The sequence below is a fragment of the Ovis aries genome, chromosome 3 (assembly GCF_016772045.2).
Source record: "Ovis aries strain OAR_USU_Benz2616 breed Rambouillet chromosome 3, ARS-UI_Ramb_v3.0, whole genome shotgun sequence".
In the NCBI taxonomy this organism is placed as follows: Eukaryota; Metazoa; Chordata; class Mammalia; order Artiodactyla; family Bovidae; genus Ovis; species Ovis aries.
This window is the reverse complement of record NC_056056.1, coordinates 20,676,982-20,702,400: the sequence shown is the minus strand read 5'-3', so window position 1 is coordinate 20,702,400 and position 25,419 is coordinate 20,676,982. Positions and strand designations below refer to the sequence as shown.

General features: G+C 46.0%; 1 protein-coding gene across 5 annotated transcripts in view; it reads right to left on the bottom strand.

Moving 5' to 3' along the window:
* LPIN1 (lipin 1) overlaps positions 1 to 25,419 on the bottom strand; it is a 127,602-nt gene that overhangs the window by 19,689 nt on the left and 82,494 nt on the right. For 3 of the 5 annotated variants that reach the window (XM_027965742.2, XM_060411590.1, NM_001280700.1), the window contains 9 exon segments: positions 22,747 to 22,872; positions 16,807 to 16,936; positions 15,156 to 15,474; positions 14,059 to 14,152; positions 13,202 to 13,392; positions 12,110 to 12,203; positions 11,334 to 11,403; positions 7,695 to 7,787; positions 4,415 to 4,494 (listed from right to left, as the gene is read on the bottom strand). In XM_027965742.2, coding sequence (XP_027821543.1) covers positions 4,415 to 4,494; positions 7,695 to 7,787; positions 11,334 to 11,403; positions 12,110 to 12,203; positions 13,202 to 13,392; positions 14,059 to 14,152; positions 15,156 to 15,474; positions 16,807 to 16,936; positions 22,747 to 22,872 — 1,197 coding nt within the window. 5 annotated transcript variants of the gene reach the window in all.

Here is a 25,419-nt window from a genome sequence, read left to right as displayed (position 1 = left end):
TGGGATTCTCCAGGCAAGAATACTGGAGTGGGTTGCTATGCCCTCCTCCAGGAGATCTTGCTGACCCAAGGATCAAAGTGCCAGGTGTGGAGGATACAGCAAACAGCCTAGCCCCGGCTCCCTGGGGCTTTTTGTCTGAATAATCACAACAGAGCAGGACAAGGGCTGCATTAGGAGGACAGAGGGTGTCCTGGGAGTGGCTGGACCAGAGGCCCTGGGGCAGAGAACATCCTGGGTTTTGGCTGGACTGGAGGCCCTGTGCAGATCAACCGCAGCTGAAGTCCCAGACTTGGCCATCACGGGGTCACAGCCATGGTGAATGAGGGTGGGGACAGGTGGCTATGTCCATGGAGACAGAGCACGCAGGCTAGAATCCTGATTGGTCCATGGCAGGGCTAAGCCACATGTAGACAAATCAATGTCTGTGACATCGAGGATGGGTTCCAGGTAGAGTGGAGACCTGGGAAGCCCAGGTTTGAACCACAGGAACTTCAGGCTGTGTTTTCCTGCTCAGACTATTTCCTCTCTGGCTTGATTTCCTCATCTTAAAGCAAAGGGAAGCAAACAGCATCCCATGCAGCAAGAGATCCCAGGAGCCAGCAGATGACGGGCAGACAGACACGCATCCCAGGAAAAGCCTCACAACCACAGAATTCCTCCCCGGGCTTCAGCAGCTCATCTGTAAAACGACACAAAAGCCCCTCTCCATCCCAACCCTCGCCGATCCTAACAGCAATGCTGACCCTTCTGAACCAGCAACCTAGAGGTTTCAGACAGACAGGTACACATGGTCCTGGAGCCAAAGCAACCTGACCAGAGCCAGGATGGGAACCTAGGACAGGCAGCTACAGGCCCCTTGTTGAACTGGGAAATGTTTATGTTCCATGCAGACAGTTTGGAGGGAAATGAGATCCAAACGTGAACCGAAGCTCGCAGTGACTACAGATTGACGTGAGCCGCTGCTGGCGATGTACAAGCCAAGTGGGTGAGCTCTCAGCTCCATCTGCCGCTTTAAGACAAAACCCCAAACCCCTCGATCAGTGCAGTCAGCCTCGTTGGAGGGAGCAGAGGAAGGAAAACACAGAGACAGAAACTGAGGCAGGAGCCGAACACCTGAGCTGGCAGTGCCGGCTGGGGGCGAGGTCGTGTCACCCTTGGACCTGGCCGCCCCTGCCCCTACTCTTGCAATGGTCCTTAACGTCTCTGGCTTTGCAGTGTCTGCGAGAAGCGACAGGACAAAAAAAACAAAAGGGCTCGTCTCACTCAAGTATCCGTGTTCAGCCGAGGAGCTGTGAACAACACTGAAGTTCGCACTTGTCAGTGTACAGGTTCCGATGGTATTTTAATGACTTGCACGGTGACAAGCTGTTTGCTCAATTATGAGACTTCAAGGACTGTTCCGTCAATCACAAGTCTGTCAATTAGGAGAGCACTCCAACACTTTTTTTCCCCAGGCAATTGCATGAATCTAATTAGCAGATGAGTATGCCAGTAAAAATGAAAAGAGGCATACTGCTCAGGAGAACTTCGTAGGAAGGCTTTTCAAAATCTCAAATCCTTTTCGCCAGGAGTCAGTTCTTCACTTCTCAGGTTTTGTAAAGAAGTATACGTAGCAAGACTAACCCAGAGCCATCAACAGTCTATTTCTATCTAACTGGGTAAAGCACTGGTGTCAACACTTCCACAGGACCGTTATCAGTTCAGTTCAGCCTCTCAGTCATATCAGGCTCCTTGTGACCCCATGGACTGCAGCACACCAGGCTTCCCTGTCCATCACCAACTCCCAGAGCTTGCTCAAACCCATGTCCATTGAGTCAGTGATGCCGTCTAACCATCTCATCCTCTGTTGTCCCCTTCTCCTCCCACCTTCAATCTTACCCAGTATCAGGGTCTTTTCAAATGAGTGAGTTCTTTGCATCAGGTGGCCAAAGTAGATCGTATCAGATACTAAGAAAATCCAAAACGCTTTAGACAAACTATCAGCTGATCTTCCAAGTGGGGAAGAGCAGCAGAAGTGACCTGCTGCTAGGCACACCCCCGGCCCACCCCATGGCCTTCAGGAGCCAGCACACTGCTGCTGGAAGGAAGGATATAGACCCTATAACAGCCACTGGTGTGTTCTAGCCCTCCTTTTAAATCTCTCTGAGCCCCTGGCCTGCCGTTCCCAGGTCTCAGACTGGCATATCACAGGCTGCACTTGGCTGACATCCTGCGTTTGGCTCGTACTGCGCAGTATAATTTTAAAACACTTGCAGCTGCATGGTTAGGACAAGCCTGGGTCCTACAGAGCCACCCTTCTGATACAGGCACAGCGCACGTGGTCCTGTTGGGTTTCACACTCTGGACCTCCTTTCCCATGAAGCTGTGAGCTCAGATTTGATGAGCCAACTTGTGTGGTGTGTGTGCCAGTCTTCTGCCCATTTCCAAGATGACGGAAGAAACACCGAGGGGCTGATGATTTGCCAAAGATTAGAGACAAAGTCCCTGCTCGCGCTGCCTCTTGTGCTTGGAAACTACTGTGGGACAGAGAGGTTCTCAAAATGTTGCCTGCATTTCCAGTGCAGCAGTTTTAACTGCTGGGTTAAACTGCTCGGGACAGAAGGGTGGCATCTCTGCTTCTGTCTCCTTGCCTGGGCTTCTCTCAGCATGGACATCATACTTGTTCCTTAGCTCAGATTCAGAAAGGAGTTTGCCCAAAGCCAGGACTCCAAGCCAACTGCTTGACTCCAAAGCCTGCCGTGTACAGCCTGCTGCTTCAAACAACTACTTACTGAAAACCCACTGACTTCCTACCTGGTTACTGCCTTACCTGCTCAGGACTGTGCACTCTTAGCCCGAGCTCCATCTTGAACACACCTGCCCTCTCCCTTCCAAACTCACTCAAGGTACACTCAAAGTTCCAGGTCGGGGGACTTCCCTGGTGGTCCAGTGGCTAAGAATCCGTGCTCCCAATGCAGGGGGCCAGTGTTTAATCCCTGATCAGGGAACTAGATCCCACATGCCGCAACTAAGAGTTCCCCTGGCACAATTAAAAAAAAAAAGATCCCACATGCCAAAAATGAAGACCAAAATTCGGCATGCTGCAACCAAGACTCAGTGCAGCCAAATAAATAAATAAAATATTTTTTTAAAAAATTCTGAGTCAGGAAGGTATCCAGATAATCATGCTTGAAAGCCCCTCCCCAGAGAATGAGCCAGAGACGGAGGGTGAAGAACGGGAAAAGAAACACACAAGCGCGTCAACCTTTCTCCCTTCTCCAGGGCAGACCTGCACGGGGGCAGGTGGGAAGGAGCCGTGCCGGGGCACCATCGGAAGGAACAGAAAGGGTGTCCTCCAAAAACAACCCAGCTGAGAGCCAGCCCCGCCAGGCAGTTTTATCCGGTCCTACGCACTCTTCTCACACAGAGGACAATAAAGAAATCAGACTGTCTCCTTCGTGACACCTATATGCGTTTCTAGTTCCAACAATGAATTCCAGAAATGACATCGTTTCAGATACAGAGGTTTGGCCAGGAAGCCAAGGACTGGACAGCTAACCCTGCCTTCCCTAGGAAACAACAGATTGGGAAAATCTCATTGGCTCAGTAACAGTACACTTAAGGCATGCCTACTCTGAGTCAGGCACTGGCTTGGCTTCCAAGGTATAAAAGGATGGAGGTAGGCAGCTTGCCTTCAACGAATATGTCAGAATTTTCTGCCTGTAAATAAGAAATGCAATCCTGGTTCTCTTAAGCACAGGAATACTATATAAGAGCAAGGTCATCTGTAAAGTTACTATAAAATATCAGATCACTCAGTGTTGATATAATAACACCATCAAATTTAGTGGCTGATGGCACTGCCCTCAGAGGAGTTACCCTCAAATCCTATAGCATCAAAACAAAAACACCTATCAAGTAGGTTACCCTGAAGATAAAACACTACTAATGTAGATAAGTACTGTCAAATTCTAATGTCTCCTAGGCCAAGTTAACATGAATCCCTATCAATACTTAACATAATAAGTCCTGGTAAGTGACTAAACCATAGAGAAAGGCAAGCTCCTGAAAAAGGAGCACTTGTTTTCACATCATCCCCACATCACCCATATCATTATTTATCACCACAACCCCTGTTATTACCTTCTGCAGACTGAGGGCTATCATGTTCCAAAACCATGAGGAATGTTCTTGTGACATTATCTCATTTACTTTGGAAAGTCAGTATCTATGGAGTGCTTCCATCTGATTCATGAGATCAATTTCAGTAAATTACTCCAGGTCATTGAGTACAGAGCACCAGGCCTGCAACCAAGATTGGTCTACATTCAAGGCCCAAGCTAATGCGATGAACCCTATCAGTGTCTGTGGGGCATGTGCCTTGACTTTGGACACAGACAGGGGCTACAATACCCCAAGATGACTAGCACTGTACCTGGTGGCCATGCCCAGCTGTGACGGCTGCTCCCCGGTGCTGTGGCTCTTTCCCGCGAGGCACTGCTCTGGCTTACTTTCCTGGAGAAGAAGACGACAAAGAATCATGGACACAGCAGAGGGAAACCACCTGTGTGACAGCAGGTATTCCCTGAGGGGCTCCCTGAAGTCCAGGGCAGGCCCCCAATGCCTTCCCCAGTGGCACACCCCACCCCCAAGGATGGAGGGTCCCAGTTATTCCTTTGCTTAGCTGTCGTCTACAATCGAGCTGAGAAACATTTTTTACAAAAATAAGTCTGTTTTCCATAAGCGCTTGTGGCACTAAACCAAGGCTCCATAATCACAGCAGCTTATGCAAATGCTTTATCAAGGGCTGCTTGGATACGCGGGGGCTTTCAAAATATTTTCTTCTAATTGCTGATAGAAATGCCTGAAAATATTTTCACACCATATTTTGCTTGAGAAAAACATGGATGCATTCTCGTTCTCAATCCCGCATGCTCTTAATAGAAGATGCTCCCTTAATGTACTGCCAGCGCTTTGGAATATTGAGAGCTCTGGGCTAGTCCTGCTTCTCTGGCTTAAAAAGCTCAGGCAAGTGATAGAATGTTTCAGAGTTTTCCTTTTCCCACCAGCAAGGCAAGGGTGATGACATGCAGCTCCTAACAGTGTTGGAAGGACCACAGAGATGCTATACATAATCCCAGAGCCTGGCCTAGAGCAGGCAGGGCAGGGAGAAGACATCCACCTGCCAGCAGACATCGCAGGAAGTCATCACAGGCCAGACGGACATGTCAAGGGACAAAGGCTTTACAGTCACATCTCCTTATCTATGGTCATTCGATCTGGAGGAAGGTTAATGCATTTAATGTTGATAAAGAAAATGAGTGATAGAAACAATATAACATGGTGTCTAGCTTAACATATGATAGGTCCAAGCTATTTTCAAAAATTCTTTAGCTTTTTATAAGCATGCAGATGAATGATGTGAAAAGAGGCCCAGTAATGTTTAATCTATCTATTGAGGCAGATAACTTAGCCACTGCTATTAACAATTCTTTATTAGACTTGTTCAAAAATACACGTCTATCTGAAATGTGGTTAGTGTTTTTAAGAGATATTTCATAACTCTTCCTCATTTCATGCTGGCATTTCCCTCAATTCCAACTAACGAGACTCTAGATACTCCACACACAAAAAAAAAGGTCCCTAAAATAGCCTTTTGTCTAAATTCTAGAACGTTCTGTTCTCTAGTAAAGGAATCAGAAAGGCGTTTTCCACTTTAAGTCTTCTAAAGTAAAGTGAATGCTAGCTATAACGTGTTTATACCCTCTTGGAGGAATGAGACGGTCAGAAAAGCTCAGGGATGCTAATAGAAAACGCCCCAAAACAGTGTCATCTTGGTAAAAACACTTCCAACAGACTCTTTCCCTTTGAAGTAATGAAATAAACAAACAGAGCATCTGAGCTTTTTTTTTTTCACTCTTGTAATAACCAACTCAGCTACTGTCCTCATATGATCAGCATTCCCTCTAATATCTGCTCTGGGCCCATCTGGGTCCTAGGGAGACCACAGGGATCAAAGCCATACATGGTCTCTGTTTTCATGGAGTTTAGGGTCTGGAAGGTCAAACAGCCACACTAATCAGTGTATAATTATAAATGCTAGCAAAAGTTGTGAAGGAGAAGTTCACAGGCAGGGCCATGAGGGCAGAGAACAGCAGACCAGATCAACCTGCCAAGAAAGGACCATTTAAGATGCTAGATAACTAAGTGAAAGGGATGAGAGGGGTCCTAAGGACACCAGGCAGAGAAAATAACACAGGCAAGGGTCCTGGGGTAGAAGCGACACCACAGCAGAGAGGGCAGGGGGAGACGGCAGAAGATGAGATTCTGCAGGGAATCAGGGGCCAGGATACACAAGGCCTGTGGACCATATTAAGGATTTTGGTCTTTAAGAATCTGGGAATCCACTAAAAGCTTTTAAGAAGGGAGTAATATAAATTGGACTATTACCCTAAAAAGACCAAGGCAACTACAGAGAATGAGAAAGAGGAAAAGGCAGGAGTGGATACAAATGGACCATTTTCAAGCAATCTTAGGAAAAAGATGGCAGCCTAGATTTTGGGGGGTGAAGATGGAGAGAAATGGAAAATTGGAGCAACATACTGGATGATAAACTGAAAAGAGAGGTGAGGGAAAAAGGAAGTATTAGCTTACGGACGGACAGTGGTATTGTTTTCTGAATGTAGTCCAGCAAAGGAAGAACTCTCAAGAAAACCATCAGTTTGATTTTAGAAATGATGAGTTTGAAGAGCTGAAGCATCCAAGTGGAGACATCTACCTAGCTAGGTATTTGATAAATTAATGTGAATTATAAAATATCTTCTTGGTTAATAAAAATGGAGTCGTTGTATAGGTATGGGTGAGGTTGCCTGGGGAATAAAAGGCAGTCTTTGAAGACGAGAGGTTCCTAAGACAACCCTGTAACAGTAGTAGTATTAGTCGCTCAGTTGTGTCTGACTCTTTGCGACCCCACGGACTGTAGCCCACCAGGCTCCTCTGTCCATGAAATTCTCCGGGCAAGAATACTGGAGTGGGCTGCCATGCCCTCCTCCAGGGATCTTCCCAACCCAGGGATCGAACCCAGGTCTCTCGCATTGCGGGCAGATTCATTACTGTTTGAGCCACCACCAGGGAAGCCTGAGGACCCACTTGTACAGCAGCTGAGCCAGAGGACAAACAGCCCCTGGGGCAGGGGGTTGGGGGGCAGATGGACACACTGATATGGAAGCCAAGAAAGAAAGTACTTCCAGAAATAGGCTGAGAGGCTGGCAAAGGTCTGAAGAAAAGTATAAGGGTTTATAGAAACAGAAACCAAAGTCATGTATGTTTTAGACATGCTATTGACATGAAATGACTAACAGGAATCAGTCTGTGCTATAAGTCTGCCTTGTTAAAACTGTTCTCATGAGCAACAGGAAGATATTTTACTTAAACATTAAAAAAAAAAATCAGGTTACATCTCTTTTTTCTGTAGATGAAGAAACGTTCCAGAGCGGGAGTGACCTGACCACACTTTCCAAGCTGAGAGGTAACAGAGCCAGGAAGTGAGGCCATCTCTGCCCAACAATCCAGATCCCTCTCCACCTCCCCTTGTTCTGCGCTGCCTTCACCCGCAGGGAGGCAGAGCTGGCTCCTGGCTCAGTGTGATGGGTTTTCTCACTGACACACGAGCCCTTGCTGAGCCAGGCAAAAACACTTGTGTTTTCCAAGCTTACCTCTTTGATTGTGGTGTTTCTTCCCCTCCATGAAAACCACCATCTTCCTCCCTTTCTGGGCATCTTATCCCTCATGATAGACTCCACCGTGGCCTGTTTTAAATGGATGGTAACATAAATAATGGAACCAAAAAAAGATCAACTTAGCACATTCAAACCAAAAGACACGCACATGCAAATTAAAGTAAGATTAAAAAAAAAAAGAAAGAAAAAAACAAAGAAAAATCAGAGAAAACATGACATACTATTTGTGGATTAAAAATTTTCGAGAAGCAAAACCTAATGGCATCCAAAATTACATTAAGGTAACTTAGGCATGAAGACTTAAGAAGATGTTAAAGGAATAAACAAACAACAAATAAAATACAACACAACAACAACAGAAAAAGAAAGCATTGAAAATCATTAGTGATTAGTCAGACAGCAAGTTTTCAAATTAAAGTGGTTTACTGATTAAGATATTGTTATTCTCAATAAGATGATTATAAAATGAAAAATGAAATGATTAATATGAGGTACAAGGTAAACAGTTTTAAACAAAAAGTAAAATGCGTGGGATCTTTTTAGTAGATGTAAATTTCCAAATTTGGGCAAACTGAATATTCATAGATGCATTTGACTTAAAAGCTCAAGTATTAAAAAGGAAATCCATACTCTTGTCCTAAATAAATGCAAGTTGAATAGGAGATTAAATATTAATTAGTAATATTCTTTGTAAATCAGTTGTACTTCAATAAATTTTAAAAAATAATAATAATTTTCTACACATTTTAAAGAACAAAATAGTCATCTTGAGGCTAATTCAAGTACCAAAGTAAATATTATCTAATTTCCCTTCTTTGGTTTATAGAACTCTCAGGCCCTAATACCTCAAATAGTAATGAGAGAACTGTCTTTCAACCAAACAAGTTGCAGGTAAGTGAAAAGATAAATAATTCACATATTTAGCCTGAAGTGTGCTTCTTTTTATCATTTAAGAATCCCTACCTGACACAAAAGAAAACCTGAATACACTGAACAAGCCAATCATGCCCCTCGATTCATGAACAGGACAATTCACAAAGATGCCAATTACCCTACTCCTCCTATTTCTACTTCATCCATATAGTAAACAAAATTCCAATTTGAAAGAAAAAAAACAGGATTATTTTCAAACCTAGACAAACTGGTTGTAAAGTTCATTTATAAAACAAACAGAAATGGCCAAGAAAACTGAAAATAAGTAGGCATAAGCCTGGCATGTGTGTGTGCTATGCTGCTTCAGAACACTGGAGTGGGTTGCCATGCCCTCCTCCAGGGGATCATCCCAATCCAGGGACTGAGCCCACATCTCTTATATTTCCTGCATTGGCAGGTGGGTTTCTTACCACTAGCGCCACCTGGGAAGCTCAGGCATAAGCCTTACTAGATATTAAAATATATTTAAAACTTACAGCAATTAAAAGAATGCAGTCTTGGGACATAATTTAACATATTATTAGAACAGAAGACAAAGTCCAGAAATAAACCTAAATTCACAGGGGAATGTAATATAAGATAAAGTTGTAATTGCCTATCAATGGGTAGAGAGTTACATAATGAAACGTATGGAGATAATTAGGGAGCCAACCATGACCCTCTTAGTTGACTCCCTGGGTGAACCACACCCCCTTTGGTTCTCACCATCACAGCCAAAACTCTGCTCAAGAATCAGACTGTACTATCCATGAAGGCAGGCTCAATTCTGGGGGGAGAAACTTAGATTTTTCTGCACCACTCAGGGCCATTCCACTGTGTTGCCAACAACTGGCTGAGAGGTGATCATGTGACCAAACTGTGGCCAATTAAATGTGAGAAGCCTGTCTCCATCATTCCTATTTTGGAGACTTGTATGAGGAGCTGTTGGATAAAACAGTCATCTCGGGATCATAAAGGGGAAACTAGGAAAATCACAGAGGCTCATTCAGCTTCATCTAGCCTGAAACTACCAACCTCTAAGATTCTTATGTCAAATAATAAACCCCTGTTAATCCTGTCACTTGTGGTCATTCTGTTTCCTGCAACCAAAGCATCCTGATTCAATAACCAGCTGGAAAAAAAAAAACAAACATTGATTTCATTTCTGACACTTCAACTCATGACTTTCAAAATAAAATCAAGATGGATCAAAGATTTAAGAAAATGCTGGAAGAAAAGACAGGGCATGTTTTCCTAAGTTTTGGAAATGGGAAGCAGGACCATTCCAAGTGTGATACAAAACCTAGCAACCTCAAAAGATAAGACTAATGAAGTCTCTGCATAAAAATAATTTCTATTATTAAATAAACACAAAAAAAAAAAAGAGTCCAAAAAATTACTGACAACCTGTACAATATTTAGGCTGCCTACCACAAAGACTAATTTCTTTAAGTTCAGGAGCCATGTGTATTTGTTTTTCTGTGAACTATATAGCCTTTATCAGTAAATTTCTATTGCACTAGTCTTTCTTCTCACTGATTCGTAAGAACTGAGACACGTAAGACAAAAACTTGTCCTGGGCCACAAACACTGTACAGAACCTACCAAGGACAAAACAGAAGCCACTCTGGAGCATAGGCCCTCAGCCCAGTCCACAAAGAATACTCACAGATAAAGCTCCACGAAAGATGCAGTCACAATCCCAAAGCATGTGTGCACACGCGCACACACATAGCCACAAAGGAGAGGACGTAAGCTAAACAAAGTCAAAATAGGCCTGCACGACCCTCAGGTATGAGAACTGCCTGACGGGCCACAACGGCCACAGCAGCACAAAGCCTTTGCTAAGCATGTGAAGGATGCAAGTGTGAGATGTGGGCTCTGCAGCCGAAAGAACGGAGCATTTGGAACAAAGACCCAATGCCGGAAAGCGATCAATTCCAGGAGGGGCCTGGGGAACTGGCAGGGGGAGGACACGGGCATGGTGGGCTGCTGCAGTGCATCTGACTGCCACCCTGGCTCTTTTCTGTAGCTGCTTACCTGCTCTCAAGTGCAGCCAAGAGCTGCCCACTTGCTCCTCCTTGGCGGCCCCTAGCCTGCTTCCTGGCTGAGCTAGGCCTGATGTGAGTGGGGGCACCTGGTGTCTGGTATAGTACTACCCTGTCTCCCCTCATCACCCTTGGGCTCAGCATCCACCTGCTTTGCCCCCATCTGTGTCCCTGGCATGGCAGGTGCAGGGACAGGAATCCTGGAGAGGCAGGACTTGGTCTGGCGCTGCCTCCACTGGGAGCTTTTGCTTTGACAAGAGAAGGCAGGAGGACATTCAAAGTGCAAGGGAGACCCCTGCAGTTTATACCCGTGAATTTCCAACCAGCACAGTGTAATTAACCTCATGGTTTCTAAAGAAAATGAAAGAAAGTGAAGTTGCTCAGTTGTGTCCAACTCTTTGTTACCCCATGGACTGTGGCCTACCAGGCTCCTCCATTCATGAGATTTACCAGGCAAGAGTACTGGAGTGGGTTGCCATTTCCTTCTCCAGGCGATCTTCCCAACCCAGGGATAGAACCCAGTCTCCCACATTGTAGACAGACGCTTTACCATCTGAGCCACCAGGGAAGTCTAAAATAAAAGCTAAATTCCAACCCCCCAGATTCAGCGAGCCATCATTTTCATGTCCCTTTTCTTTCTCATGGTAAAGCTCACCTTTGGCAATGGTTTCTGGAAGGCCTGCATGGCCAGGAGCAGAGGCGCCGCTGTCGTCCAGTTATAGTATCTGACACAAAACAAGGAAAAGCGGTCAGAAGACCAAGGCTCAGACCTCTAACATCCCGAGAAGCGGTCATGTGAGGCTCTGGACGTTCAGAGGGTCCTTAAAGAGCCCAGTACTGTGGCAAACACCCCAGGTCAGCCGCCACATGCCCCAACCTTGTAGAAGACCTTCCTCCAGCCAAACCCCCAGCGGCCACTGTGGCAACAAGACAAACAACATGGCAGGTGAGCCAGCGGCCAGCTAAGAGCAGCCCACGCCCCACTGGGAGTCAAGCCACTGATGCGCTGGAACATTTCTGGCCTACACTTAAGGGAAAAGGAAATGAAGACCCTCAGTTAATACGTAAACATCTGTGGCTTCCTCTAATGGGGAAAAGTTTGCCAGCAGCCTGTAAAAATACATGCACATCCCCTGACCCCAGACAACAAAGCTTTCAAGGGGTGGGTGCCCGGTCTATCTTGTGATAGAGGCCAAGGCTGTGACGTCACACGTCCCACGGTAAAATCTGGTGCAGCTGAATGCAAGCCCCACAGGATCCAGTTACATCAACGTTCTAACCATGTAAGCAATGCAGCATTTTGCCAATAGTGAAGAGACAATAATAGATTTTTAACAAAGACTTAAGTTTATACATTTCTAAGGGTTACTGAGAAGCTGAAGCTGAACGGGTATCACACAACGGCTGAAATGACTTTCGGGAGGAACTTACTTATTTCCAATCTTCACCACGAGATTGGGGTCATCAATGAGGGCAGGGTTGTCCGCAAACTGCTGATATGACACGGCCTGTTCCAAAAATGCATCTGTGAAGGCAAAGGAGGGGGGGAATACAAAGAAGATTTAGTACAAACACCAGGCCTGTTTTCACTCCCTCACAAGTATCTTCTGAGAGTTTATGCCATCCAGCTATGCAGACAATCCTATCAAATCTATTTGCCAAGGGGCCTTCAGTTAGTTTTCAGGGTTGTGTCTGTGCATAAATGGAGAGAGATGGGGGCAGCCAGAGGATGGGGGACAAGTGCATCCTTAATCAGGGCACATGTGTTTACATGGGAGCAGGCGTGTAGGAAACACCATAAACACAGGCCCCTGCAGAAGCAGACGACTGGAGCTCAAGGTATGGTCACCCGGGTGTGAGTCACAGTCATTGGTGTGACCTTCCACACCCACCTCCTCGCCAGTGGTCATGAGGATGGACAAAGTCATGAATGAAAGCTCGGTGACCTGCCTAGGGCAGGTGGGGACACCTAGGGCCACCTGGTCCAGGGGTCATCAGCTGCAGTGGCTGACTGCACTCTCTGGAGGTCTCGGGGACACCTCACCATGTAAATAGCATGAGATCCTGGGAAACTAGGGATAAAAATAGGGTGGGGGCTATGATTTAACTCAGATCACCTAAGCCAACCCTGAAACACCCTTCTGACACAGCCAGGAAGGGTCCAGGGCTCACTCAGACACCCCTCCCTCCTCCAGCATTTCTGTACACTTGCTAGCACTCTTTTCCCACTGTTGACGTTCCCACTACCCCGGGGCCCCACCCCACTGCAGGACGGGCACAAGCTGTGCTCAAACACGCCTGACGACCAGTGACCCAGTGGCCTTGTTGTCGCCTGGGGCGCCTGTGTGTGTGCCCTGCAGAACACTGCGGTCAGTCAGCCAGCCGCCACCGAGCAGCAACATTTGGGTCCTGAGCCACAGGGAGTCACGTGCGCTCCTCCATGAGCCCGGGGCTTCGGGCCGGTCCAGCCGGCGGCCAGCAGGGGGCGCTGCCGGCTCAAAGACGGCGGCGGCCGCGCGGTACCTTTGGTGATCTCCCGGTTGTCGCTGAGGCCCCCGCACAGGGAGATGGCGATGGACGGCAGGTCCCTCAGGCCGTCCGACGTGCTCTCCACGCCGCTGTCGACGCCAGAGCTGCCCACGGACTGAGGGGACTGGTTGGCGGAGCGGGCTCCGTTGTCGCTGGCGGGTTTCGTGAGCCCAGAAGGGTCTCCGCTGGAAGGAGAGGAGAGGGAGGGGCTGTGAGGAGGACTTCCCGAGCCTGGCAGGTGGGAGATGTCTCACTCAGATGTCAGGTGACCCCGGCAGTGAGAGGGACAGAGATGTCATCCCAGCAGACCCTCACTAAGGCGCCACGGCAGGCACACGAGCTACATGAATGACCTTAGGAGGAAAAATAACCATTTTTAAACCCCTACGCCTCCCTGCGTTTTTCTCCCAAATGCACTGGAATTGAGGAATAGAGAGCATGCCCTCCCAAGAGGCCACCATCCTGTCACGCCCTTTGCGGAGCCAGGACTCCCCACAAATGATGGAAATCCCAGACCACAGGGCCCCCAAGGCCCCAGGGGACTTGCCCTGGGGAGAGGCAGGGCTGTGCGTAGCTGATCTGGGATGAGGATCACTGACCACCGCAACATCACCTTGGTGTACCTGGGGACATGGCCTCGAGCCTGTGTCCCCGGCTCAAAAGCCATCCCAGGAGGGGGGGACAGCCTGCCCTCACGTCTACACAGGGTCCATGCTTTGACCGGTTGCTCCTCACGGTAAAACATGGAACTCCTGCAGCTTTTTCTCACTCACTTTCTAATCAAATATAAGGAAAAAGCGGCTCCCAGGTTAACATATACAAAACATAGGAAGCATAAAAAGGGCTCTTACTTTTTGGGGAAATACAGGGCAGCGACTTCGGGATCCATGTCTGTGAGGTCATCTAAGTAGACGCCGTCAGCCCCCAGGTGTCGGCTTCGTTTGTCTGAAAAGGCACACGGGTCAGGTCAGAGCACCGTTCTTCAGATGCAACCTCACAGACTTCCGAGCCTCTCTAGAAAGAGCACTTGAGCACCGTGCGCAGATCTGCTCAGAAGGGTCCACTGAGTGAGTCGGGTAGCTTCAGTGAGCCTCAGCTCCCCAGCTGGGAGGGGCCTGAGAGGTACTAAGCACTCAGCACACTGACACAGTGATGGGTATTTTTATTATTATCTGTATTGGTTTTGTTATTATTATCACTAAACAGCAAAGCTTTCACTGAGCACTTCCCCATCAGTACTCTGAAGCCTCCTATATGGTACATCGTTGGCCCCTGGCACCAAGACTGCACCCTTCCAGTTTACTGTGGCCAAAGAATTACATCATCGGTTCATACAGACTAGAACCACCGCGCACAAAGCCACGCAGCTAACAGATGAGGCTTCATGTCATTGGTCTGGACAGGCAGCCAGGTGGGCATTTGACTACATGTATGGAGCCCCCACCATGCGCCAACCACTATACGAAACACCAGGGAAAAAGGTAAAAAGACAGAAATATTCTTGACCTCACAGAGCACGTATGTTCTAGTACGGAAGCCAGGCAAAAAAACAAAACAAGTAATCACTTGAAACAGTGATACACGGTATGCAGAAATTAACACAGGGCAATGCACTAGAGGGAAACCAGGGGCAAGGAAAGCGGGGTGCAGACTAGCTTCATCATCAGTGTCTGGTGCAGTCCCAGCGTGGGGGACCCCAGCATCCCTGACCTGTCCAGTGGAGGGCTGTGGGGGTGGATCACTGCACCATCCCTGAGGCCTCCTTCAGGTCAGATTTTCTACAACTCAATTCTGAGAAAACACACATCCAGCAAAAGGGCAAGGGACTGAACAAGAGAGATGTCCTGTCTCCCCTCTGAAGAATCTTGAACTTTGGCTGGGGGAAGAGGCTGTGGTGGGCAGAGCCCCCAGTGCACAGGAAGGCACTGGGAAGCGTCAGCTTTCTCACCCTTTTTCCTGGAAGGCGAATCCATCTTGCTCGCAGCTACTGGGGCAGTGTGGGCAGAAGGGGCTTTGGGCTCCTCGATCGTGGGTAAAGGGGGGGCTGCTGCTCCCAAAGCCTCAATGTCGTCTTCGTTCACAAACTGTATCTCTGTCTGCGGCTTGTTCTGCTCCAGCAGTGGCTGCACCGGAGACGCCCTGACCAGTGTTGGTGACTGGTCACTAAACGCATCTGAAGATTCACTGTGGATGGCTTGGAAGTGCATTTTATCACAGATTTTCCTGCTGTTCAATGGGCTGGACTCTTTCATCTTGTGTGGTGAGGACTGGATCAAAGGGGCAGGGAGGGAGAGAGAGAGAGAGAGGTCAGCGAAGAGTCGAGTCAACCAAAGGGCCCTGGGCAGGCACAACTGTAAAGGACACAGTGAAGCCTTGGCGGGTGGGAGGGGGTGGCGCACCTGGTGACTCCCACACTTGCTGAAAAGTCTGGAAACCAAGGATAGTATTTCCAAAGCAAATGAACTTTCATATAAAACATTAACTGCCAAATGGGAGTGAGTGAGTGAGTGAGTGAGGGAGTGAGTGAGACCACCAATCTAACACGAATGTCCAGCAGGAGAAAGGGGAATGTATTCACACCACAGGGCGATCAAGGTGCTGAAAGTGAATTACGATATATGGTAACAGGACGAGCCTTGCAAAACTAAACTCTGCTATTAAAGCCAAGATTGGGTTTATCATTACTGGGGGGGAGGCGTCAGAACAGGAATTGCAAAGGGTCAGGGGGCTTCCAAGTTCTGATTTAGTCCTGGTCTGGATGCAGGTCACGTGGACACATTCACCTGTGTGAAGTGTGTGAAGTGAAGATGTTTCAATCTTGGCACTCAGGATCTGGGTGTTTCTCTGCCCGTGTGTTACAGTTCAATGAAGTCCACCCCCAAAACGTGAGTGAACAAGGGCAGACTTGGTGGCTGGTTCCCATGAGTGGGAAAAGGGCATTTCTGACGTTAACTCTCCAAGGAATTTCCAGTTATGGAAAAGATTTATCCAAACAGAAATCAAAACGCAGCTTGTGGGTTGGAAAGCGGGGAGCGAGTATGCCATTTCTGCATCTGATCCTACAGCTTCGAGCACAGAAGAAAACAATGCAATAGTGGATCTGTGGCCGGAACTGTTTTGCCAAAGTGATGGGTTTGCACATTTGTGCCGTTTCTCCAGCAACAGATGACATGCATTTGTAAAGATGGCTGGCTGGGTCAGCACGACCGCTTATAGGCAGGGAAATCAGCATTTTCCATGAAAGCTAAATATAACCTAGAAAGGGAATGAACCCACAGCTTCAGCCTCAACAGACCTACTCTCCAAAGAGCTGTCTCTTTATCACAGAAATGCTTTCAGTCTTCACTTACTCACTCATTTATTTATTCACATCACAAAGATTTACTGGGGATACAAGAGGTGGTATCATCTTCTAAGGGTGTTACAGTATTTACAAATACCCAGCTTGAAATACCATAATATAGTTTGAGATTCTTATAACAAATTGGAATATGAAATAAAATTTCTTGAAAGAAAAGATTGTGACCATTTCATGTCTTCAGAAACTACCTTTGATGGATAGCAGAAATGAGGAAGGGAAAAAAAAAAAAAAAACCTACCTTTGTGGCTTGGGGCAGTTCTCCCCAGAGCCAGAGCATTTCTAGATTATTCTTCTGAATTGTCCTATCCGCAGATTTGCTGACCAGTTCTGAGTCACTTTTAGGTGTTGAGGGTCGGGAAACTGAAGGACTTAAGGAAACACAAATGGAAGATTAAAGTGGGAAGAGAAACTTTGGAAATGTTTTTGTGCCCAGCATTCTCAGAGAACCTAGAAAATGGCCCCAACACACCACTGCCTTGTGACCACAGCTTTGTGACTATCCCCTCTGTGGCCACCAGGAGTGGACAGAACACGCACCCGGAAGAAGGCACTCCCCATTTGAGTAACCTTGTCCCAACCTGCTGCCCAATTCCAAGTAAAGATAAGAAGTAGCATTTAAAGGGGGGGAATGGAAAAAAAGAGATGAAATGGAAAAGGGAAGAAAAATATTTGCTGCCATCTTTGCAGGCCTCTCTCTGACCTCAAGGCTCCTGGCAAGCCCAATTTTCAAACCAAACTCCTCAACTCTCACGCAGCTGCAAATAGGTCCAGGCCATCTCGGACATGCACCCATCACATCCTATATTGAAGATATTTATACATCTGCACCGGCTTTGAAAACAAGAAAGTGGATCATGTGTCAACTTTACCACAAATGCTGGATGCCACCAGTAACTCACTAACGTGCAGGGCTCTCTGAGCTGAGATTCTGCAAAATATTTTATCTTCAAGAACTACTTCCCAGATTCCTATTTGCTAAAACTCTTCCTACAACAACACAGCACGAGGCTTAATTCTCAAACGAGCTTTTAAGTGGTTGTGACTTGCATTCGGGTCTCCACGTTTTCTATATTTTTCTCTCCTGAGACCCGAGCTGTCTTACTTCTCTCCAACCACAGAAACCGTCGATTTAGGTACAAAATTCTTGGAGCCTTCTAAACAACATATGGATGAGAAAAAAAGACCCACTTGAATATTTGAGTCTTTGATCTCCTATACCCTTTCCTTTCAGACAACAGTTTTAATGACATAAGAAAGCAAGCCCTGCAATTCTCCTTTTCCACCTTCTCTCACACCTCACATGGGCTTTCTCAAGCACCTCACATCATGTGCTTGGTCTCACGTATCTGCCTGAGTCAGACATCAGCTCCGAGGGGACAGAACTTGCCTGTCGGAACAAGGTGAGCTCGTAGATGAACCACAGCTTGTCTCAGACAGATGGGGACCCTTAATGGATAAACTGACGCTGGCTGTCTTTAGTCCAGCCTTTCAGACAAATAGATGGCTAAACTGACGCTGGCTGTCTTTAGTCCAGCCTTTCAGACAAATAGATTCAATGCTCCTCTGCATCATTTCACACTGAAGTAGACACGGGCTGGTCCCTCCTCCCTTGGCATCCGCACCCTCCATCCATGGAAAGGCATGTGGCAGCCTTCAGGCTTGATGTGGCCAGTCTGCCACATTGAGGCAGGAGGAGCCTGAGATCGAATACTGTGGTGTGTAACCAAGGGGACACCTCTACACACACACACACACAGTATGCCCTTCAGAAAGCTGACCCCTGAGAAGGAACTCTGGGCCCTCCAGACATCTGAGAGAGAAAGTGTTTATCACCTCCTTGCTCTTGCTTCCTCCAGTTTCCTAATTCTGCTTTACTCCTGAAGGTCAAGCCTCTTCTGGCACCGAGGTGTCCAGAATTACATGTTTAAGACCATGAAATGTGCAAAGAGAGCATTGCGGCCTCCAGCAAGGGGGCCTTGTGCCGACAGTTCTGACCTGGATGATTCTCCAGAGGCATCAAGGGGGAAACCCATCGTAACGGGCTTCCTGCCCTCATCAGCGCAGCACCCAAACCTCAAACTGTTTGCTTAAAAGGAACATATTTTTTTATTTTGCCATAACAATTCTCTGGAACAGTATCCACTGCACTAAAGTAAAGCCCTCTAGACTGAGCCTGCTCTGGAGCCAAGTGTCAGCAAACTTCCTCTACAAGAGGCCAGACAGCAAGTACTCCACGCTCTGGGGGTTATGTGGTCTTTGCGGCAACAACTTGAGCCTGCCCTTGTGGTGGAAATGCAGCCACAAACAATATGTGGACAAACTGGCTGTGCCCCATAAAACTTTACAGAAACAGAGGGTGGGCCAGACTGGGGCCACGGGCTGTAGTTTATGGATCCCTGCTCTAGGAGAATGTAAACACTGAACACAGGTCTCCATCATCCTGCCCAAATCCAGAATCCTTAACATCTGATCCTGTGATGAAAGCTACAAGCCATTGAGATGCTGAGGTGGGCAAATTCAGATTCACAAAGGACCGAGCCCTGTGTGATCCATACGCCAGGCGCACAACCCCTCAGTCACATGCCCCCAGCCACACCAGCCCCACAGAAGGATGCTGCACCCAAATACACACACACCATCTGTGCTGAGTGTTGAGGGAATTCAGACAGATGGGACATAAACGAGGGAAGAGACTCCTGACACTTGATTGTGACTGATGAGAAAGAGGATTCCAAAATTGCCCATTATCAAATATGAGACTTTCAAGATCAAAGGTTGTTCAAAAAAGTAAGCTTCAAGGTCACACTGACCGATCTGTATCAATAATGCATTTATTAGCCATAATCGCTATTGGCATTTTTTGCTGAAATCCCATTTAGGCACGTCAGTTATATAACCGCTCACAACTTAGCTGACCTCATTTTAAAATGGCCTTTGTTCTGCACCCATAACCTGGGAGGGAAGTATTAAATATATCCCGAGACTTGGTTCTTCAAAAAGAAAAACAGTTTCCCAGGCAGAAGTTAATCACAGCTTCACTGCTTAAGTTTTTTACAAAGGAGGCAGGTCAAAGTGTGGGCAATTCCAAGGGAATGGAGGCAGGAACCTATGGCTTCTGCATCAAATGAAAACTCATCTAGGATTCTGAACCTTCTGGTCCATCCGACACTAACCTAGGATTCTGAACCTTCTGGTCCATGCTATGCTAACCTAGGCATTCTGAACCTTCTGGTCCATCCTATGCTACTCTCCAAAATTCTATTCTACAAATACTGTGGATACATCTGATCATATTACTCAGAAAGTCTATAAGCTCTTTACTGAGTTACAATAACTCTCCTTATGCTTAAATGATGGGACTTCCCTAGTGGCTCAGATGGTTAAAAAAAAAATCTGCCTGAAATGAAGGAGACCTGGGTTCAATCCCTGGATTGGGAAGATCCCCTCAAGAAGGGATGGCAACCCACTGCAGTATTCTTGCCTGGAGAGCTACAGTCCATGGGGTCACAGTTGGACATGACTGGGTGACTAAATGGGCAGGCAGACATGCTTAAGTGATACCTGAAAAAAGTTTTGTAAACTTATCTGTTGAACAACCCCAGACACAAAGATCATATTCCCAATTTTCAATTCCTTATTCTATTTTTAAAAGCACATCACAAAATTAGAAAGGACTCGAACCCTAATTTCCAGAGTCAAACTTAGTACTTTTAAAAAATATAACCATCTACAAGTGCTTAAAATGAAAGGAAAAGAAATAATCTATATGTATTTTCTTCATAAGTAATTTGGTTAGTGGATAAATAAACTGGTAAGGATTAGATCAAAATTTTCACTTCCAAGAATCTATACAGATTCTCCACATAAGTAATTTGGTTAATGGCAAAACTTACTTATTTATAAGAGTTAAAGTTTTTATTATAAAGACATCCACAGCAGGAAAATAACCCCTCTACCTTTCCGAAGCGTGGAAGTGGGAAGACTGTGGAGGGCAAGAGCTAGAAAGACCGCCCTCAGCCGCAACCGCCAGATGAGGGGGGGGCCTCCTGCAATCTACCAGGCTACAGCATACCACGTGATCCACATTAAAAGAAAGAGAAATCAGAGGTCAATTCAATGAAATAAAATTTCTTATCAGTTATTTGACTGCTCTCACAATAACAACTATAAGAAGGTGAAGGTACTTGGGCAGCTGACAATGGCAGGGGACCACATGTTGAAATCACAGAGAAATCAACACAGTCTTCTTAACCATGAAACCAGAAAACCGCCAAGATGCCTGTTTCACTTTGTTTCATCCGCAGGCCCATAATGAATTGCTTTTCTTGGGTCAGAGTTCAGTGCCTAATCAAATGACATACTCCAAAATGTTTGGTAATCTGGGCTGGCAACTGTCTCTTAAAAGAAAACACATAAACCCAAGTATAGATACGTGTCTATTTATTCTAATTTGTAATTTCATTTAACCGTGGTCAGATCACCTCACCCGACATGGTTATTATTCTGGACTCACAGAGCAAAACAGAGGAGACAGAGAAACGTATTCAGGATTGTGTTTAAAGGATTTGCTTTAAACGCTTAAAATTAATGTAGAATGTCTGAACAGAGTTTTCTACCTATTAATGACTTCTAAATATTCCACATAATTTTCTTCCTAAAGTACTATGTACTTATGTACTTCCCTCCTTAGGATTATAACTCCACAGACCATGGGAGAGAATGTATGAGGTTCTAGAACCTATATAGGTTCTATACCTATACAGTCCAGTAAGACAGCCACAGGTTGCATGGGGCTGTGAGCATTTGATGTGTGACTGGTTCAAACTGAGAGGGTCTGTACATGATGAGATACACAACTTCAAAGGCTTGTGAAAATGAGAATGTGAAACAGTTCCACAGTGTTTTACCAAACGATGACTTGAAAAAAATATCTGATTACTTGAAAATAATTTTTAATAAATACATCATAAATCATCAAAATTCATTTTATCAGTTTCTTTTCACTTTTTAAGGGTGGTTACTAGAAAATTTTAAATTACATATGTATCTAGCATTATGTTTCTACCAGACAGGGCTGGCCTGAGGACGGACAGACCCCTGGGAGGGGACTCCACAGGCCTCCAGTCCCACCCTGGCTGATGTCCACTCACGATCATGTGATGCGTCTGTTTCTCTCCAACCTCAACTTCAACGCACAGCGATGACCATGTAGTCTCATTAATGAGATCACTCCAGTCAAACTGGAACTGGGAGACGCGTATACTTCAGGGGGGAAGCCCTGAAGCATGTTCCAGGACGTGGGGGCTCTGACACCAGAAGCAACCCTGACACGTTAGGAGCACGTATAACCCGAGCAGGTCACTGTCACCTAGACCAGTGCCGTCCATCTCTTCTGCATTCTCGCCAGACCCCTGAGACCTTTCCTTTCCTAAGAGCCCTCCCTCCACCATGAAACTGCAATGCCCTGAATATACTCCACGTCTGCTTATGTTACTATGCCCCTTTGGAGGTCACATGGCTATTGTAATATCTAAGATTTTTTTTGCCACCCAAGAATCAATTTTTGTCCCGACGGGGGTGATAATCATCCCCACATGCTTCAGATCTGTCCCCTACCCAGTCCTTCTGGAAACTGCTCAGAAGGGCTCACATGTCCTCACAGGCTTCACAGCCTGAAATGTTTTAGAGTCTTCTCTGCACACTGAGCAGCTGTGGTTCTTCAACCTCATCCTGGAAGTCTATAGCCCCTGAGAGTCCATTTCGGGGAAACCAAAATCACTGAGGGCAGCAGGGGAAGACAGCATCATTCCCACAGCCCCAGATGACCTCAGGGCCCCTGACGCAGCTGCCCTGCTCCTGAAATCTCACTTTAGGGATCAGTATCCAAAAGAAGGCTGTCACTGTTTTCTCCCCCTGACAATAAGCTTTATGTAACTTAACACATGGTTTCCCTTTCATATCTGCGGTTTGATTTTGCTACTAGATAGAAGTTTATGATCTGCCCATGTTCCGTGTTTAATCCTGATCTATACCTTCTAGCATAAGCTGAATTTGGGGGAGTTCTAATTCTATTCATTTTCTTACGTAGATTTCACTGTGAAACATGCCTCCTGTGACTGACTCGGAATCCTCTGGACCAGGACAGGGAAACACACATGGACACACACCAGACACTCACCTGGCATTGGGCGACCACTCTCTGTCGGAATTAGGGTAAGAGGCTGACTGAGGGTAAGTCATGACAGGGGAATGGCTCTCCTTAGGGACATCTTCTTGGAATGGAGGTATATCATCAGGAAGAGTTCTGGAAAAAGAGAAACAAAAAACATCAAAGTCAAAGAGATTTTACTGATAGATATATAATAAAGGCAAGTTTCCATTTCTCCTTATCTCTAATGCTTTGTAGATCAACATGATCTCCTGGTATAACCCCAGGCATATTCTGGGCAGTAGAAATGAAAAAAGTTACTCAGAGAAATGTTTCATATGTTCACGCTTTGGCTGAATTATAACTGGAAAACGACTGTTTAAGAACTTGGACTGAGACAGGGGCCTGATGACCACACTGCTTGTTATCGTTAGTTACACTATGTGTGCGTGCGTGCTCAGTCACTCAGTCATGTCCAGCTCTTTGCGACCCCATGAACTGCAGCCCTCCAGGCTCTTCTATCCATAGGATTCTCCAGACAAGAATACTGGAGTGGGTTGCCATTTCCTCCTCCAGGGGATCTTCCCACCCCAGGAATCAAACTCGCATCTTCTGCATTGCCAGGAGGATTCTTTACCACTGTCCACCAGGGAAGCCCAGTTACACTGTAGGTCCTACAGATTTATCTTTCATACTTCATCTCGCAAAAGCCTGAGAGGTGGATGGCACCCAAAACTGGTCCCAGAGGTTATAAAACTCTTGCCATGCACGACTGAGCTACCAAATCCCTGAATGGCCAAACGGACATAATGTTTCGTCCAGCACAATAAATAAATGACACAGCCAATCGTGTCTTATACTTGCAAAATGGCTGCAAATCTACCTCCTTTCAGGCACAGCATGCTTTAATAAGAAATACGACTCACTATTTTACCCATGCAGAGGCCACCTGTCTCTGTTTTTGATGTGACCTCAAACATCTGACACTAAACTCTGCAATTAAAAGCCATGCAGGGCAGGTGACTGTAATAAGCCTGACCACCCTCCCATAAAGAAGACTGAGAGCCAAAGAAGCGATGCTTTCGAACTGCAGTGCTGGAAAAGACTCTTCAGAGGCCCTTGGACAGCAAGGAGATCAAACCAGTCAATCCTAAGGGAAATCAGTCCTGAATATTCACTGGAAGAACTGATGTGGAACCTGAAGCTCCAATACTTTGGCCACCTGATGCAAAGGGCTGACTCACTGGAAAAGACCTTGATGCTGGGAAAGACTGAAGGCAGGAGGAGAAGAAGACAACAGAGGATGAGATGGTTGGATGGCATCACTGACTAAACGGACATGAGATTGAGCAAACTCTGGGAGATACTGAAGGACTGGGAAGCCTGGCATACTGTAGTCCACAGGGTCGCAAAGAGTCGGAGACAACTGAGCTACTCAACAACAACCACCATCCGCTTCTGAGCCCACAGCAAAGCAGAGGCCACAGTCAAGTAAAGCAACATTGCCCACAGGCCTTTATGTGTTAGCTAGAAAAACAAAAATTCTAAATAACAAAGCGGGAGGTGAATTCCGTGTTTCTTCTTCCTCCTTTTGTTTTTTAACTGAAGTACAGTTAATTTACAATGTTGGGTCAGGTGCACATGTACACTAAAGTGACTCGGTTATCCATCCTTCACCCTTCTTCTGCGTTAACAAGACACAGAAACAGTCATCATAAATTACATTGAATTGCATAAAAATCTGAATGAGTTTGGCGTTTAAAACTGGCACTGTTCACCAAAATAGTAATTCACAGAAATAGAATTTCACCACACTATTAAAAGCAAAGAAAAATAAAACACGTGTCCAACTCAACTTTGGGCCTCATGAAAACTGAAAAGGAAAAGTTTGCTAGTGGATAAACTGATCATGTTCTAGATTCATTTATGGCCCTCAGTCTATCACAGGTCAGCCCCCGGCTATCAATTGCTCCAACTGCCGGGCTCATAGTTGGTGCTCAAGTGAGAATAAGGAGGTTCTGAAACAACAGTTATGTGAATGAAGTGTTCACTTCCTGAGCTCCCGTTTCTTGGTTCTGATCTGGAAGGCTGGAGTTATCACCAAGGCTATTATCAATCCTGTCTCGGTTACAACATCCATCCCATCTTCATGTGACTCTAGAATCGGGCCTGCAGGATTCCAAAATTCAGTCTTTAATGCATTAACAGAAAAATAAGAAATTCTGTGTGTGTGTGTTAGTGGGGGAAACATTTATAAAAATCTTTCTACTGTAAACCCACTCTTGGGCAAACATAAGAGAAGAAAACCATGATTCAAAATGATACCCGCCCCCCAGTGTTCACAGCAGCACTATTTACAACAGCTACAACACTGAAGCAATCTAAAGGTCCATCGACAGATGAATGGATAAAGAAGATGTGGAACCTATATATAGTGGGATAGTACTCAGACTTAAAAGATAATAAAATAATGCCATTTGCAGCAACACAGATGGACCTAGAGATTGTCATACTAAGCCAAACCGAGAAAAACAAGTACCATATGATATCACTTAACATGTGGAATCTTTAAAAGAGAAAAAGATACAAATGAACTTATCTGTAAAACAGAAATAGAAGCACAGACATAGAAAACAAACTTATGGTTACCAAAGGGGAAAGCAGGGGAGAGGACTTTGGAATTAACATTTACACGCTATGTGC